Genomic DNA, 18,912 nt, shown 5'->3' with positions numbered 1-18,912 from the left:
CTATGGTGTTATGTGAAAGATTCAGTGTTTAAACCTCCTCTACCAAGAAACGTGCCAGAACTGCGAGCTCGCATCAATGATGCTTTCGAACTCATTGATGGGGACATGCTGTGCTGAATGTGGGAGGAACTTGATTATCGGCTTGATGTCTGCCGAATCACTAAAGGGGCACATATCGAACATTTGTGAATGCCTAAAAAAACTTTGAGTTTTTGTATGTGTGTGCAAAGCATTGTGAAAATATCTCAAATAATAAAGTTATTGTAGAGCTGTGAAATCGCTTCAATCATTTTTAATAACCCTGTATAACCACATTTTTGGAAGAAAGGGCTGTGATCCACTTGATGTTCATAAAATGCCTATTACTAAAGGTTCAAGGGAAATAAAACTTGAACATTTGTTCTTGTTATGTGAGAGTGAAACAGCTTCTCAAGTGAAAGATAATGTGATTCCTGGAAATTCCCCGTGCCCAAATTGTTACTATAAAATATTTGTTGTGAATCCAGAACCAGAATCATGTAACCTTGTTAATGACATTTGTATTACTAAAGAGGAAGCTGTTACATATTGGATTTTGCTTGTCCTGAGTTAGACGTACCTCCTGCTTCGAAAATAATACAATTAAGTAGCAGAGAAAGAAAAGCAGCTATTGAAAATAAGGTACAACAAATTTCATACAAAATTGGAAGAGACTTGGAATCATGCTTTAATAATACAGATACCAACATTATTTATAAAGAAGAAGGTTGGTTGGTTGGTTGGTTTTGGGGGAAGAGACCAAACAGCGAGGTCATCAGTCTCATCGGATTAGGGAAGTACAGGGAAGGAAGTCGTCCGTGCCCTTTCAGAGGAACCATCCTGGCATTTGCCTGGAGCGATTTAGGGTCATTCCATGTCAAGTCACCCAGGCCTTGACACCAACCATGTCAGATTTTGATGAAACTTGGTACAATTACTTCTTTTATCATCCTGAAAGCACTTTTTGCTCTATCTCTTATAGTTTTTTTTATAAATTTTTAAAGTTTTTAGATTTGGCGTTGTTTCAGCAGTCGGAAATCGTAACTTAAACGTGTCAGACTCACAACTAAAAAATTTGTATATTAAAGAATACTCAAGACATCAGTATGAAATTTTGGAATAAGTTTGTGTATTATATCTAAATGTTAAAAAAATTTACCATAAAGATATATTAAAACCTTCCAAATGAATAAAAATTTACAATTTTTTTTTAGGTAACGGATGTTTAGTTTTACAAAAACTGCAATATCTACAGTCTCAGACCTGATAGAAAGCTCAAATTTGTTTTAAAATACTCTTAATTGTATAGGCTATTAGATGAAAGAAAAATTATGTTGGCTTTTTAACCTGTTTAATAGTTATCTAATTTTTAAAATAATAATAATTATATTTTAAAAATAAAAAGTACCAAGTGACTTATACACCGAAAGTAAGTTTTTGTCTTCGTCAAGTAGCAATGTACGCTTGGATTTTGTTTTGTTACTCCTGTGTTTTGAAGTAAAAAATTATTACAGTGTTAAATAGTGCTTGGATAGTATTTTATTAAGTTTATTCGAACTTTCAGTAAGTACTGTTACTTAGTTTACAGAGATTCTTTCCCAATATCATATAAAAGTAACCAGAACAGTAATCAGACCAAAAGTGAAATCAGTATGTCAGATATTCAAACCTGTAGCGTAGGGTTATTTAAAAAATCTGACTGTTTCCAAACAACCTACACACCTTCAAAACAGTTACAGCCGGTATCTGAATTGAGCGAGGAAGAAAAAGATTTGATCCACTTACGATCTGGAATTAATCTGTGTGACATTAAGAATATATGTTCATACCACAGCTACTACTTTTTAAATGTTTTTTAAAAGTATCAAACAACATGTGTAGACCCACTAAAAAAACGCAAGAAGCCCATCAAAAAATTGTTGAGAAGTGTAGGCTTGGATCTTTCTAAACAATTACTGACAAAAAATATTAGCATAAAACCTGGACAAAAGTTTTGCTCAACATGCCGTAACTTTTGTGAGGAAAAATAAAGAGTTGAAGTCAATGAAAGTGAAACAGATGATGAAGTCATGGTTGAATTAAAGGATTTTGATGTAATGATTTCTCTTATGAAAGAGAAGATTTCATCTGTTGGGAGGTCTAGAAAAATCCAGATTCTGACCTTGGCTCCAGATTCTTGGAGTCAAAATAAAGTGATGAAAGAATTTAATGTAAGTGAGTACATGGTGCGACAAGCTAGAAAGCTAAAATCTCAAAAGGGTATTTTGGAAACTCCTGGTCCAAAAAAAGGTAAAACTCTTTCTGAAAATACAGTAAGACTTGTAACAGATTTTTATGAAAAGGATGAAAGTTCCAGAGTGCTACCTGGAACAAAAGACAAAATAAGTGTTCAAAAAAATGTGTACATGCAAAAAAGACTCATTTTGTGTAACTTGAGAGAACTCTATTATTCTTTCTAATGGGAGAATCCCGAGGTAGAAGTAGGATTTTCAAAATTTTGTTTCTTCAGACCTAAATGGTGTATCCTTGCTGGTGCTGCAGGCACACACACTGTGTGTGTATGCAGTATCCACCAGAATGTTAAACTATTACTGGATGCTGTGAAAATTGAAGAATCTTATAAAGACCTAATTAAGATGCTTGTGTGCAACACGGAAAACCAAAACTGCATGCAACGTCATTGCGACAGCTGTACTGCAAATACTGCACTAACTGAGTACTTATCTGAAAAACTAAGTGAAGATTATGATTTAGAAGAAGAAATTGTAATCAGTCAGTGGGTTAACACAGACAGGGCAGAAATGATCAACAGTCAGTGTTGAAGACTACATTTCTTTATTGGGTAGGTCGTTGGAAAAGCTCACCCCGCACTCGTTTATAGCAAAATCCCAATCAGCAGCCTTTAAAAGATTGAAAGAAGACCCACCACCCAAAACAGCAATTATTGTGATGGGTTTCAGTGAAAATTATTCCTTCGTTATACAAAATGAGATCCAAAGTTACCACTGGAATAGAGGTGGTTGTACTCTACACCCACTTGGAGTTTTTCTAAGAAATGAGGAAAACAATGTTTTTGTTTCCAACCAATGTTTTATTAGTGATGACCAAGAACGTGATACTGGTTTTGTTAACTTTGTACAAAAAGAAATTACAAAGTGTCTGTCATCACATCATACTGACATTGACTCAGTTCACTACTTTACAGATGGTTGTGCTGGGCGGTACAAACATAGAAACAGTTTTAAAAATTTGACTGAACACTTGAGAGACTTTAATTTGAAGGCCCAACACTCTTTTTTTTGCAACAAGTCATGGGAAGTCAATTTGTGATGGCCTAGGAGGAACTATTAAAAGAATTTTAAGGAAAGCTGGTCTACAGCTTTCAGACAAAGAACAAATAATGACAGTAATCGATGTGTGTTCATTTTCACTTTATCGACAAAAAAGAAGCTGATTTGCTACGGTTAAAACTAGAAAACCATTTTTCAGCAACCCGAACCATTCCTGGAACAACAAGTTTTCATAACTTCAAACCACTTGCAACAAACAACCTTGAAATTAGAAGGACTACAGATAGTGTAAAACCCTCCTTACTCTTTTCTTTCCATTCATCTTCTGATTGGGTTCGTGTTGAACCATCCATAAATAGCTATGTGGCTGTAAATTATGATGGTAACTGGTACTTTGGACTGGTAAAAACAATATTCAATGATGAAGAAGATGCAGAAATTCTATTTCTACATCCTTCAGGACCAGCTGCATCATTTTATTGGCCTGAAAGAGAAGATTCTTGCATAGTGCCTTTGGAGCACATAGTCTGTGTAGTAGACGCACCTCAATCAAGCGGCACTGAAAGAATGTATTACTTCAATAAAGACTGTATCAAAAGAACTGAAAGCTCTTGGATGAAGTGGAAAAACAACTTGAATCAGCATTAATGTTTACTAAAAAGACAAAATTATTCAAAAAATTCAATGTTTCAAGCAATCAGTTGGGTTATACATAAGTGTCGTAAGTACCATATCTTTGTACATAATTCTAATGTAATCTACTATAATTAATAAACATGTTAAAAAGCCATCATTATTTTTGTTTTATCAAGTAGCCTATATGTTTAAGAGTAAATTAAAACAAATTTGAGCATTCTATCAGGTCTGAGACTCTAGATATTGCAATTCTTATAAAACAAAATATCCGTTAAAAAAAAAGAAAAGAAAAAAAATACATATATAATAATTTTTCATAGAAAATATTAATATATTTTAATAGTATCATTTTTATCTTCAAATATGTATAATAAATAAACTTGCTGCAAAAATTCATGACGTTATCTAGAAGAGTTTTTAAGACAAGCAATTTTAAAGTTTTGAATACAAATTAAATTTACCATTTCGGAAGGTTCGGAAAACGCAAAACATAAAAACTTAAAAAAATTATTAAAAAAAAACTATAAGAGATACAGCAAAAAAATTTTGCAGGTGTTGTCAGGATGGTATTAGAACCATTTGAGCCAAATTTCATGAAAATCTAAGGAGGTGGGTGTAAAACTTATTTTTTATTGGGTGATTTGATGTGGAATGACCCTTTAGGGAAATCACGGAAAACCTAAATCAGGATGGCCGGATGCGGGATTGAACCGTCATCCTCCTGTTAACCACTGCGCCACCTCGCTCGGTTTAAAGAAGAATAAAACCTACCACCAGCATCATCTGACACTGAATATTTGAGCTTAATATGGAAATGAAAAATTAAATATTCAGTGACATCTAAGGAGGAAGAAATTATATTTTTAAGTTTGCTACCTGACTCATGGTCAAGAGAAAAAAATAGTTCAAGAATTCAACGTTTCACATCATTTGGTTACGTGGTCAAGAGAAAAAAGTAGTTCATGAATTCAATGTTTCACATCATTTGGTTAAACTAATCAGAAAATTAGTGAAAGAGCAGGGCATTCTTCCAGTTTTAGGAAAGAAGAATTGAGTAGGTATAAGTGAAGAAACGACTGAAAAGAACCAGCAGTTTTTTGAAGATGATGAAAACAGTAGAATGCGCCCAGTTTGCAAAGATAGCAAGAGTTGTTATAAATGGAGTTAAAGTAACAAAGCAGAAATGACTAGTGCTATCAAATTTAAATGTCTTTTATGTAACTTTCAAAAATTCTCATCCTGAATGCAAAATTGGGTGCCCTCCACCCTAAGTGGTGTATTTTGGCTGGATCCTCAGAGACACTCTCTGTATGTGTTTGTTCATACCATCAAAATGTCAAACTGATGATTGCGGGTGCAAAACTCAGTTATCTTACCTACATAGAGTTACTAGATTTAATGGTCTGTGACGCTAACAGTTATGACTGCATGATGAGTTTGTGTAATAAATGCCCTGGTAAGGAAACCATTATTGAATTGTTTCATGAATATGAGGAGGAAATGCTAGACTGTATTACCTTCAAACAGTGAGACCCAACTGACAGGGCAGAAATGATAACAGTGGTTAACTCTCAGGAAGAGTACTTGGAATCTTTAATTGAAAACTTACAAACACTCAAAAGTCACCACTATCTTTCTAAAACCCAAAGAAAGTTTTTCAACGGCAAAAAATTACAACTTCATAAAAGTGAATGCATAGTGATAGCTGATTTTTCAGTAAATTTTACATTTGTGATTCAGGATGCAATACAAGTGTACCACTGGGTCAATGACTAGCAACAGTGCATCCATTTATTCTCTAGTTTAAAAATGAGTAAGATGAAGTTTGCAGTTCTTCAATTTGCATTCTAAGCAACTACTTGGAGCACAACACTTTGGCTGTACATGTGTTTCAAAAGTATGTAATAATATATCTAAAAACAAAGATGATGTGACTTACCAAACGAAAGCGCTGGCAGGTCGATAGAAACACAAACATACACAAACATACACACAAAATTCAAGCTTTCGCAACCAACGGTTGCTTCATCAGGAAAGAGGGAAGGAGAGGGAAAAATGAAAGGATGTGGGTTTTAAGGGAGAGGGTAAGGAGTCATTCCAATCCTGGGAGCGGAAAGACTTACCTTAGGAGGAAAAAAAGGACAGGTATACACTCGCACACACACACATATCCATCCGCACATACACAGTCACAAGCAGACATTTGTAAAGGCAAAGCGTTTGGGAAGAGATGTCAGTCGAGGCGGAAGTACAGAGGCAAAGATGTTGTTGAAAGACAGGTGAGGTATGAGCGGCGGCAACTTGAAATTAGCGGAGGATATACTGAAGGGCAAGTTCCCATCTCCAGAGATCTGGCAGGTTGGTGTTAGTGGGAAGTATCCAGATAACCCGGACGGTGTAACCCTGTGCCAAGAGTTGCTGGCCATGCACCAAGTCATGTTTAGCCACAGGGTGATCCTCATTACCAACAAACACTGTCTGCCTGTGTCCATTCATGCGAATGGACAGTTTGTTGCTGGTCATTCCCACATAGAAAGCTTCACAGTGTAGGCAGGTCAGTTGGTACATCACGTGGGTGCTTTCACATGTGGCTCTGCCTTTGGTCGTGTACATCTTTCGGGTTACAGGACTGGAGTAGGTGGTGGTGGGAGGGTGCGTGGGACAGGTTTTACACCGGGGGCGGTTACAAGGGTAGGAGCCAGAGGGTAGGGAAGGTGGTTTGGGGATTTCGTAGGGATGAACTAAGAGGTTACGAAGGTTAGGTGGATGGCGGAAAGACACTCTTGGTGGAGTGGGGAGGATTTCATGAAGGATGGATCTCATTTCAGGGCAGGACTTGAGGAAGTCGTATCCCTGCTGGAGAGCCACATTCAGAGTCTGATCCAGTCCCGGAAAGTATCCTGTCACAAGTGTGGCACTTTTGTGGTTCTTCTGTGGGAGGTTCTGGGTTTGAGGGGATGAGGAAGTGGCTCTGATTATTTGCTTCTGTACCAGGTCGGGAGGGTAGTTGCGGGATGCAAAAGCTGTTTTCAGGTTGTTGGTATAATGGTTCAGGGATTCCGGACTGGAGCAGATTCGTTTGCCACGAAGACCTAGGCTGTAGGGAAGGGACCGTTTGATGTGGAATGGGTGGCAGCTGTCATAATGGAGGTACTGTTGCTTGTTGGTGGGTTTGATGTGGACGGACGTGTGAAGCTGGCCATTGGACTCACAGTGAAGAAGAACTCCAGAATTTCCTCTCCAACCTCAACTCCTTTGGTTCCATCAGATTCACCCGGCCCTACTCCGAATCCCATGCCACTTTCCTTGACGTGGTCCAATGGCCAGCTTCACACGTCCATCCACATCAAACCCACCAACAAGCAACAGTACCTCCATTACGGCAGCTGCCACCCATTCCACATCAAACGGTCCCTTCCCTACGACCTAGGTCTTCGTGGCAAACGAATCTGCTCCAGTCCGCAATCCCTGAACCATTATACCAACAACCTGAAAACAGCTTTTGCATCCCGCAACTACTCTCCCAACCTGGTACAGAAGCAAATAATCAGAGCCACTTCCTCATCCCCTCAAACCCAGAACCTCCCACAGAAGAACCACAAAAGTGCCACACTTGTGACAGGATACTTTCCGGGACTGGATCAGACTCTGAATGTGGCTCTCCAGCAGGGATACGACTTCCTCAAGTCCTGCCCTGAAATGAGATCCATCCTTCATGAAATCCTGCCCACTCCACCAAGAGTGTCTTTCCGCCATCCACCTAACCTTCGTAACCTCTTAGTTCATCCCTACGAAATCCCCAAACCACCTTCCCTACCCTCTGGCTCCTACCCTTGTAACCGCCCCCGGTGTAAAACCTGTCCCATGCACCCTCCCACCACCACCTACTCCAGTCCTGTAACCCGGAAGGTGTACACGATCAAAGGCAGAGCCACGTGTGAAAGCACCCACGTGATTTACCAACTGACCTGCCTACACTGTGAAGCTTTCTATGTGGGAATGACCAGCAACAAACTGTCCATTCGCATGAATGGACACAGGCAGACAGTGTTTGTTGGTAATGAGGATCACCCTGTGGCTAAACATGCCTTGGTGCACGGCCAGCACCTCTTGGCACAGGGTTACACCGTCCGGGTTATCTGGATACTTCCCACTAACACCAACCTGTCAGAACTCTGGAGATGGGAACTTGCCCTTCAGTATATCTTCTCTTCTCGTTATCCGCCAGGCCTCAACCTCCGCTAATTTCAAGTTGCCGCCGCTCATACCTCACCTGTCTTTCAACAACATCTTTGCCTCTGTACTTCTACCTCAACTGACATCTCTGCCCAAACTCTTTGCCTTTACAAATGTCTGCTTGTGACTGTGTATGTGCGGATGGATATGTGTTTGTGTGTGCGCGAGTGTATACCTGTCCTTTTTTTCCCCTAAGGTAAGTCGTTCCGCTCCCGGGATTGGAATGACTCCTTACCCTCTCCCTTAAAACCCACATCCTTTCGTCTTTCCCTCCCCTTCCCTCTTTCCTGATGAAGCAACCGTTGGTTGCGAAAGCTTGAATTTTGTGTGTATTTTTGTGTGTCAATCGACCTGCCAGCGCTTTCGTTTGGTAAGTCACATCATCTTTGTTTTTAGATATATTTTTCCCATGGAGAATGTTTCCCTCTATTATATCCAAAAGTATGTAATAAATTACATAAAAGAAAATTTTCCCAAGGTTGAGAAACTGATATACTTTTCAAATGGGAGTGGTAATCAGTATAAGAACAAAAAGAATTTTTCAAAACTGTGCAACCACAAAGTAGACTTTGGGTTGGAGGCTGAATGGCAGTTTTTGTATCTTGCCACGGTAAAAAATGCATGTGATGGAGTAGGAGGTACAACAAAATGTGAAGTAAGTAACCAGCCTACAAAGACCAACAACAGACCAAATTCTCACAGTAAAGTACCTCTAATCGAACTTTATGAAAGGTAATGAAGCTAACATAAATCTCAATGTATTTTACAGCACATGGGTGAGCAGACTGTTTGGATTTTCCCTGTCCTGATGGGTATTCCCTCAGAGTTTCAAATGGAAGTTGAAGGGAAGTTCTGCAGTGGCTATTATCTCTTGTATTTTTACACCAATAGGATTAAACCTGATTGCCTTCACTGCTATTCTTTAATAAGTTTGTTGTTCCTTTTATGAAAGAAATCACCACTTAATTTCTCTGTTGTTTGATTTATTATGTATTTTTTGCACTGAAGACTCCATAGAGGAAATGTGGTGCACTCCCTTAACCTCCTAATTGGTTATCCTGATATAACTCAGGTTAAACTGGGTTGCTGAAAAATATTATCCCGAGATAATTCAGGTTTCCAAATACTGTGCATCCCTGGGCAAACATCCCGATTATAAATGCTGTAGTTTCCTTCACTGCTGCTTCCTAGCACCAGCATCCAGATCATAATCATCGTAGTTCATTCTACTGTCGCCAGTTAGCATTTTTTGCAGTTTCGTGTTTCACTGCAAAGTATTACTACTGGCTTAGGCTCGTGAAGTTGGTGCAACAGTACCGCATTGCTTCATAGCATTTTGGTGCAGTTGTTGCAGTATTACATCTGCTTGCTGTCTTCTGAAAGGAATAGTGGTTATTCCAGTGAGGAAGAATGTGAGGAAGACACCAACGTTGACTGGTCTCAGAGGAGAGTGTGGGATGTTGTAGATCAAAATACTGCTTGTGCTCCACCAAGATTTCTGTTTACTGCTAATGAGGGCTGTACGATTCCTTTTGCCAATTAAAACTTGAAACATTTGAACATTTTTTGATAGGGATTTGAAAGAAATGATGCACGTGGAAACAGCTAAATATATTAGCTACTGTATTAAAAACACCGAACGTAATTTTTTGCAGCCATCATGTGAAGAATTCCAAGTTTTCCTTGCTCTAACCATATTGCAAAGGATTGTTCAGAAACCCGAATTGCAGAGGTACTGGACGTAGTGGGCAAGCATATCAACTCCATTTTTCAATAATGTAATCGAAACATATCTTCATTTTTCTAATAATGAAGTGTATGATGCTGCAAATCACCGAAATCCTAAGATGAACAATATTTGTCCAGTTCGTCTGCACATTGAAAATAAATTCACATTTTCTTATGTTCCTGAATGGGCCATTATGGTGTATGAAACTCTTCTTTGGACGGGGGCTAACTGGGCTGGGTACAGTAGATCCTGATGAAAAGGGCAAGATTTGGAATAAAATTGCACATGCTGTTTGGATCATCTAGGAGACATGTTTGGTCTCTGATTATTTACATGGGGAAAGGGACAAAGTACAAAGCTGGATGCAGACTTTATGGATTTTCCAATGTTCTCACAAGTTGTTCAGGCACTTGTAAAACCACTCCTGAAGCAAGATCAATAGTTAGCAATAGTTAGCAGATTTCCTAATTTAGAAGTCCACTGACAGTTATGGAACAGTAAAAATGACCCGAAAAGAGGTGCTACAACCTCTCCACACGAAAAGAATATTATAGGGGGACATTGAAAGTGAAAGAAGGACAAGTTCCAGCATTCCACTGGAAAGACAAGAAAGATGTGAAGCCAAAGCTTGTGCTCGACTATGACAACACAATGTGAGGTGGAGATTGAGCCGATCAGAGAATGGCATTGTATCCAATACCCAGAAAGCGAGGCAAGGAGTATTCCAAGAAAATCTTTGTCTATTTGCTGGAGATTTCTGTGTCGAATTCTTTTATTCTGTATGGCAAATCTGGAAGGAAAAAGGACTCACTGGAATTTATGTCCACCTCATCGGAAAAAATTGCTGAGAAGTACAAAGGGAACATCATTTTCTTAAGCCAGGATGACCAGGACGAATGCCCCAACCTCTATGGTTGATAGGGAAGACATGTCCCAGAAGCCAACAGAGAAGAAGAGCAACCAGATACATCTGTGCATAGTTTGCTCCACGAAGCAGGACGCAAGAGGAAAGCATGTCTGTAGAGAAGCATAATTTACTGCCCCCAGTGCCAGGTTCACTTGTGCCTCACACCATACTTCAAACTATGTCATACAAAAATGGAATTCCAATACCATTCTGTTGTGTGATTCTCATACATATATCTTATCTACCACCTGATTTGCATATTTAAATCAAACATCTTCAGCTCTGTAATAAACAATATGTTGTAACGAGTATTTGCAGAGATTTTTGATGAGCCCGAGTTATCTCGGGATAGTACCTTTTATTCACCTCTGCCTACAACATCCCATTAGATTTTCGAGATAAACTTAGTAGGAATGAGTTGCTAAAGCAATATACTTCCAAAACAGTGTAAAATTACAAAGAAAAAACAATAGGTAAGATTTTGAAAGTTTTGTGACAAGAATAGGTACATAGGAGGTTAAGGTGTTGAATGCAACTAGATAAGATTTATGCGACATTTTGTGTGTTCCTGACTGGGGGGGGGGGGGGGGGGGGGCACATTATAAAACATTTTCTATCCTTAGTTCTGGTGTATATATATCTACATGACTCTAGTGATGACCTTATCTCTACAGTTGATAAAAACTTTTGCTTAAATCTAGGTGAGTATACTGTAGTTCATCTAGTTGGATTTCATATTCACAATAATTTATAAAATAATTTTGTATCTTTGAGAAAGTAATTTTTAGAATGTAATACTTCAGTAAAAAAAAAAAAAAAATATCACTGGCACTCACTTGCACGCATATTTTTTAACTGTACTTACAGTACACTTGCGGGACAGTATATACACTTGGTCCATTGTTCCTCCAGCTTTATCATACCACTGGAAAAACAGGTTCTGTCGAACTCTGCAAAATACTACTTGACTGCAACTATCACTTCCTCATTTGATGAAAATTTCTTCCCAGCAAACGGATTTTTCATTCAGGGAACAGGAAGAATCCACTTGAGTCCTTTGTTTTGACTGCCTTTTGACTCCTGTGTGTAATCATGGAACTAGGTTTCATCAACAGTCACAAATTGGAACATCAACTCTTGCAGATTGCAACTTAACATTGTCAGACATTGTGTCAAAATGTTGTGTTGTATGCTCTTTTGGTCAACTTAGAGCAATTGCGGCAACCACCAGGCACACTCCTCCTTCACATCCAATTCTCCGCGCAGTTGAGATGCCTACAGTCGCAGCAATCTCAAAAATTTTTATTCGGTGGTCTTGCATTACCATATCATGGATTTTGTCAATGGCTTACTTTGTGGTGACCTCAATGGGATGGCTGGAGGGCACTTTGTCTTCGACAGTTGTCTGACTACATTTAAATTCACTACTCCAAAAATAAATTGCCTGCAATGATGGTGCAGAGGCCGCATGAACTTCATCCAATTCTGTTCCAAGCCTTCAAATGAATATGTTTAACAAGAGCACGAAACCGTTTTCTCCATTTTCAATCATAGTCAGCATACTGACTAATTCAGACAACTCTCAACAATTAACTGCGTGCTGTACATTGTTGAAATTCTTTATACGATCCTTGGAATAATCAAGCTCACCAAACATGAACATGCAACAAAAATGTTCTGTTCTTTCATGTAAATTTACCAGACTTGTCAAACCACCCTCCTCAAAAGTACACGAGTGATTTACCTTAAATTTTTACACGATACTCTAATACACATTCAGACAGACATAGGCTATATACACTCCTGGAAATGGAAAAAAGAACACATTGACACCGGTGTGTCAGACCCACCATACTTGCTCCGGACACTGCGAGAGGGCTGTACAAGCAATGATCACACGCACGGCACAGCGGACACACCAGGAACCGCGGTGTTGGCCGTCGAATGGCGCTAGCTGCGCAGCATTTGTGCACCGCCGCCGTCAGTGTCAGCCAGTTTGCCGTGGCATACGGAGCTCCGTCGCAGTCTTTAACACTGGTAGCATGCCGCGACAGCGTGGACGTGAACCGTATGTGCAGTTGACGGACTTTGAGCGAGGGCGTATAGTGGGCATGCGGGAGGCCGGGTGGACGTACCGCCGAATTGCTCAACACGTGGGGCGTGAGGTCTCCACAGTACATCGATGTTGTCGCCAGTGGTCGGCGGAAGGTGCACGTGCCCGTCGACCTGGGACCGGACCGCAGCGACGCACGGATGCACGCCAAGACCGTAGGATCCTACGCAGTGCCATAGGGGACCGCACCGCCACTTCCCAGCAAATTAGGGACACTGTTGCTCCTGGGGTATCGGCGAGGACCATTCGCAACCGTCTCCATGAAGCTGTGCTATGGTCCCGCACACCGTTAGGCCGTCTTCCGCTCACGCCCCAACATCGTGCAGCCCGCCTCCAGTGGTGTCGCGACAGGCGTGAATGGAGGGACGAATGGACACGTGTTGTCTTCAGCGATGAGAGTCGCTTCTGCCTTGGTGCCAATGATCGTCGTATGTGTGATTGGCGCCGTGCAGGTGAGCGCCACAATCAGGACTGCATACGACCGAGGCACACAGGGCCAACACCTGGCATCATGATGTGGGGAGCGATCTCCTACACTGGCCGTACACCACTGGTGATCGTCGAGGGGACACTGAATAGTGCACGGTACATCCAAACCGTCATCGAACCCATCGTTCTACCATTCCTAGACCGGCAAGGGAACTTGCTGTTCCAACAGGACAATGCACGTCCGCATGTATCCCGTGCCACCCAACGTGCTCTAGAAGGTGTAAGTCAACTACCCTGGCCAGCAAGATCTCCGGATCTGTCCCCCATTGAGCATGTTTGGGACTGGATGAAGCGTCGTCTCACACGGTCTGCACGTCCAGCACGAACGCTGGTCCAACTGAGGCGCCAGGTGGAAATGGCATGGCAAGCCGTTCCACAGGACTACATCCAGCATCTCTACGATCGTCTCCATGGGAGAATAGCAGCCTGCATTGCTGCGAAAGGTGGATATACACTGTACTAGTGCCGACATTGTGCATGCTCTGTTGCCTGTGTCTATGTGCCTGTGGTTCTGTCAGTGTGATCATGTGATGTATCTGACCCCAGGAATGTGTCAATAAAGTTTCCCCTTCCTGGGACAATGAATTCACGGTGTTCTTATTTCAATTTCCAGGAGTGTAGTTTTTTAAACAACAATGTAGAGGTTTTCTGTTAAGACCGATTGCAAGAAGGAAAATGCTTTGCTGTGCTGTGAAAACGTATGGTTTAATTTTCTTTTTCGCAGTCAATTTTAGCTAAGTAGTAGGTCGTTGAAACCATAGACTGGCTGCTTATCCCAAATATATTCTTTCTAATTATATAATATATTTTTTAAACAAAAATTGTATACACAACTATGTGCCATTTTGTTGTTTTCTTGCAACTGATTTTAACAGAAGACAGAAAATTTGTATTTATGGCTTATTGGCTTATGAATACTACAGAATATGAATCGTCCAAAATGTTGTAATGCAACCAGATTTGCATATTAAATCCATGCAAAATACTGCCAGTGAAGCTACTATTCTCACAGATCAAGCCCCTGGGGAGGTCTGTCAACCCCTGTATATCAATGACCCCAACCGGTTTACCCATTTATTTTGTTTGGAATAATAATACACGTGGCTCAAGGTCAGCAAGAGGGTGGAAGAGGAGGTGGACAGAGATGGTAGAGGGGGAGGGGGAGGGGGGGGGGGGAGGAAATGTACATCGATATAGGGAAGGAAGAGATGGACAGAGAGAGGTGAACAAAATGAACAAAGAGAGAGGAGAGGAGAGGAGAGGAGAGGATAGGAGAGGAGAGGAGAGGAGAGAAGAGGAGAGGAAGTGGACAGAAAGAGAAAAGGATATTAGGACTTCCAATTACCATATATATTTAGCAGTTGCAAAGCATTGGCAGGTTCACTAGTACATTTATGTTTTGTCTCAAACTCCAAACTGCATCATATTTAATGAACATATTTTGGTCATGTTTGGGATTTGATGGAAAAAAAAAAGTCTGGTTCTGAGTGACCACCAAAACATCGAGGGATGAAAAAAGGTCTGGTTCTGAGGGGTCTCCAAACATCACGACCCTTGAGATTTGGACACACCAAGGACCACATAATGCCCCCCCCCCCCCCTCCCCCGCCCCACTCATTAGTCTGCCAATGTTTCTGCTTTAGAATTTCTCTTTCGACCCTCTCTCCTATCAAATTTTTTTTTTTAACTATGGAAATATTGGTTCAACAACATAATTAAATCTCATTACCTTCCCAGTGGCCATTTGTCGTTTCCTTCTGGAGTTCCTCTCACGGAGCTGCTTCTTGGAGGAATGATCTCTGATAGATGTCTTGCTTTCATTTTGGTCATCTTTTGAAGAACCCTTGCGCTGCTTCTCTTCATACGCCTTCTCTCGGTCAGATAACCAATCCATTTCCCAGTGTGGATTTTGCTCAACAAAAGCCTGAAATAGAATACAACTTTACAAGGGCCTCCAACATTACACCCCTCTGGTTAGTAAATGGGCACAGGATTGATATCCAGTGCTTTCTGTCATATTGGCAAATAAAACCCCATTAACTTTCTGTAATGGATGCATTATAGTCTTTTCGAGATTTGCATAAGATTGTCACAGTTCATAATATTCTCATTTATTGTTGCCAATTCCAATGCAGCAAGAATCTTCCTTACCCTGACAGTGAGATACTGTGCAGGCTATCACCGAAAGTGAGATACTGTGATATTTTTTTTTTTTGTCTCATTTTAAATAAATGAACTTTGGTCAACATTTTTCCACTGGTTAAATTGAATACAGAAAGTACAGTTCTGGAAGGCCCGTAAAACATCTATAAAACCTCTTCATTAGACTTGCAACAGTTTTTTGCTACAAATTTATGTAGATAAGATAAACAGCAACAAATGTAAAACAAGGATAATGGCATGTAACAGCATGTGCAGAGGGGATTAGATTACAAAATGAGATACTAATAGTAGTAGATGAGTTTTGTTATTTTGGCAGTAAAATAGTTGATGACAGCTGAAGTAAGGAGGATATAGAGAACGATGCAAAAAGAACACAAATTTCAAACTGTCATGATTAGGTTTATTTTGATCACATATAAAATGTATTTACACCAATACGACATGTAAGTTATCCAATTCAAGAATTGCAATTATTTTTAAAGATAACATGGAAAGCTTGTATCCTCCTTTGTGCAAACACATTACAAGTCTTTCCTTAACGATATTATTCTATACTGGATTTCCCATTGTTTAAAAGTCTTTCTTTGAAGCTCTGTATAACTTTTGTTAAAGTGTCCTGCAAAACAGCTGCAATTTCTACACATGCTGCAACCTTCAGACTGCCGAGTGAACGAGGTTTGCGACAGTAAAATATGCATTTCAAATCGTGCTATAATAAGAAGTTGCAAACAGTAAGATCTGATGAGCGTACACGCCAGTAGAGATTGTGGAAGTCAAAACATGCACTCAAGTGTTGAGGGAGCATTTCTCAAACAACTGCCATGGATGCATTAGTCATGTGGGCTGTTGCTCCATTTAGCTGGAATCACATTTCAGCCATCTTGATACCCAAAGGCTCAAGTTGTGACCACAAAAATTTGTGTAGCACTGCAACACGGAAATTCCACACCATACAGTCACTTTAGTCATGTACAGTGGTTTACTATTCTGTTGTACAAAGAGAATTAACCTGACGACATATTGTGCTGCGATCACGTATTGAAACACTGCACTCAACATTGAACTGTGAATGGAAAAGCCACTGAATGATGATAACATGATGCTGTCCACTGGATCGTTGTTACTGTAAATGGATGCTCAAACTGCCAGAATAACAGCTCTCCACTTCTACTATGCAACTCAAATACATGTATTCATTTTGTACCACCATGTACAAAGCAGTTAGGCACTAGCAACAAAAGCATTCTGGAAAAATATAACAATGGAAACTGCAGGTAGGAATATCAAGAATGTAGATTGCTACTTACCATAAAGAAGACATGTCAAGTTGAAGACAGATACGATTAAAAGACACTCACATATGGCTTTTGGCCACAGCCTTCATCAGTAAAGAGACTGACTGATTGAGGCTGGGGGGGGGGGGGGGGGGGGGGGTTACAGGACCAAACAGTGAGGTCATCACTCCAGTGATCCCGAAGTGAGTTACAGAAGAAAAGAGGGTCTGCTAAAAGTGGACGGATCCAGTCAGGGGAGTCAAATTATAAAATAATGAACATTGAACACACGCAGTAAAGGCATAAAAGGTGAAACCAAATCTACAAACTGGAAAAAAATGAGGGCAGCCATGGGGTCACAGATCGAGAAGACGGTAAAAGAAGTCCCAACCACAACCAATCTGCCCCTGCTCCAAGACTAAAGGAGAACCTTATATCTGTAAATAAAAACCACTTTCACAGAGGAAACCGAGGACCAGTTCAACCATCTGTGGATCATCTGCTAATATTAAATTTAAGGAATCGGGAAGACTATACTTAACATGAAGGGCCAAAAGAAGGGGTCACTCCACCAATATGTGAGATATCATTAGTCTGGCTCCACAACCACATTGTGGGGTGGGTAGTTACATAGAAGGGAACAATGGGTGAGCCACGTATGACCAATGTATAAATGGCGTAAAACAGTGGACTCCTTCAGAGAGGAGCGAAAGGATATGCTCCAAACTGCACTAGACTCCTAAATTGTACTGAGTATATTAATATGAGCAGTAGCGCCTCAGATGAAAAAGAGATTTGACGTAGATCCACATATCCACAGCTGGAAACACGAAAGGTAATGGGCGGAGGGGGTGGGGTGGGGGGTAAGTATCAGCTTCTCTAGCCAAACGGTCAGCCAATTCATTCCCTTGGATGCCCATATGATTTGGGACCCAGAGAAACACCTGAACAGGCAGGGCACAGAGAGGTATGAATAGCAGAGACTAAAGGGCGATTATGGTAGTATCGGTTGATAACCAGCAGGCTGCTCATGGAGTCTGAACAAATTAAAACACTGTGGAGGGAGGCCTGAGAAACAAAAAGGAGGGCCCTATTAATGGCTAGAAGCTCTACTGGGAACTCACTATATGACCCCGGCAATAAATAGTGCTTGAAGCCAGTAGGAGATGCGAAAGTGTATCCCACCTTATAGATTATTTTACACTCATCAGTGTAAAAGATGGTGGCACCCTAGAACTCTGTAAAGATGGCACATACACGATGTCAGAAAACTATAGGAGCGACAGAGATTTTACGACCCTGGAATAGATCAGTCCTAATCCGTGGTCTAGGCACCATCCAAGGAGGGGGGGGGGGGGGGGGGCATGGGAGGAAAGACATGGGTTGCAGTCCAGGGAGTGGAGATGGAGATCCGGACAGAGTGAAGCGAGACGAATACCAATTGGCAATCCCCCCCGTGGGCGGTTGTCAGGAGGGAGGCATCCCCCATTGGCGAAGAGCACAGGGTACACAGGATGGTCAGGGAATTGGTGAGTGGTGGTTGTGTAAGAAACAAGGAGCTGGCTCTGTTGTATGTGTAGAGGGGGCATCCCTGCTTCTATGAGGAGACTATCAACAGGACTAGTAGGAAAGGCACCAATAGCCAGACCCACCCCACAATGATGACTATGTCAAGGAGTTTAAAAGTGGAAGGAGCTGCTGAGCTCTAAACTCGACCACCATAATCTAGTCCGGATGAGAGCAGAGTACGGTAAAGATGGAAAAGAGTGGAACGGTCTGCACCCCAAGATGTGTGGGCCAGGAGGGGGAGAGCACTAATCTTCATACATGTAGTCTTTAGGTGGTGAATGTGGGGCAGCCATGTCAGCTTGTTATCATAAACAGAGCCCAAGAAATGGGGCTGCGCTACAACATTGAGGAGCTGGTTACCTAAATGAAGTTCTGGATCGTGCTGTATGGTGGGTCGATGACAAGAATGAATAACCTGCATTTTGGAGGGAGGAAACTGGAAGCCAGTCAGATGGCACCTTGCACCTGGCACTCTACAGACACTACCA

General features: G+C 41.0%; 1 protein-coding gene across 5 annotated transcripts in view; it reads right to left on the bottom strand.

The window, feature by feature from the left end:
• Positions 1-18,912, bottom strand: part of LOC124551376 (zinc finger matrin-type protein CG9776-like) — a 265,653-nt gene that overhangs the window by 65,171 nt on the left and 181,570 nt on the right. For all 5 annotated transcript variants that reach the window (XM_047126421.1, XM_047126425.1, XM_047126422.1 and 2 more), the window contains one exon: positions 15,148-15,342. In XM_047126421.1, the coding sequence (XP_046982377.1) occupies positions 15,148-15,342 (195 nt within the window). The remainder of the gene's footprint in view (positions 1-15,147; positions 15,343-18,912) is intronic.

This window comes from Schistocerca americana, chromosome 9 (assembly GCF_021461395.2).
Source record: "Schistocerca americana isolate TAMUIC-IGC-003095 chromosome 9, iqSchAmer2.1, whole genome shotgun sequence".
Taxonomy (NCBI): Eukaryota; Metazoa; Arthropoda; class Insecta; order Orthoptera; family Acrididae; genus Schistocerca; species Schistocerca americana.
The sequence above is the reverse complement of the archived record's forward strand: the minus strand, read 5'-3'. Positions and strand labels throughout refer to the sequence as shown.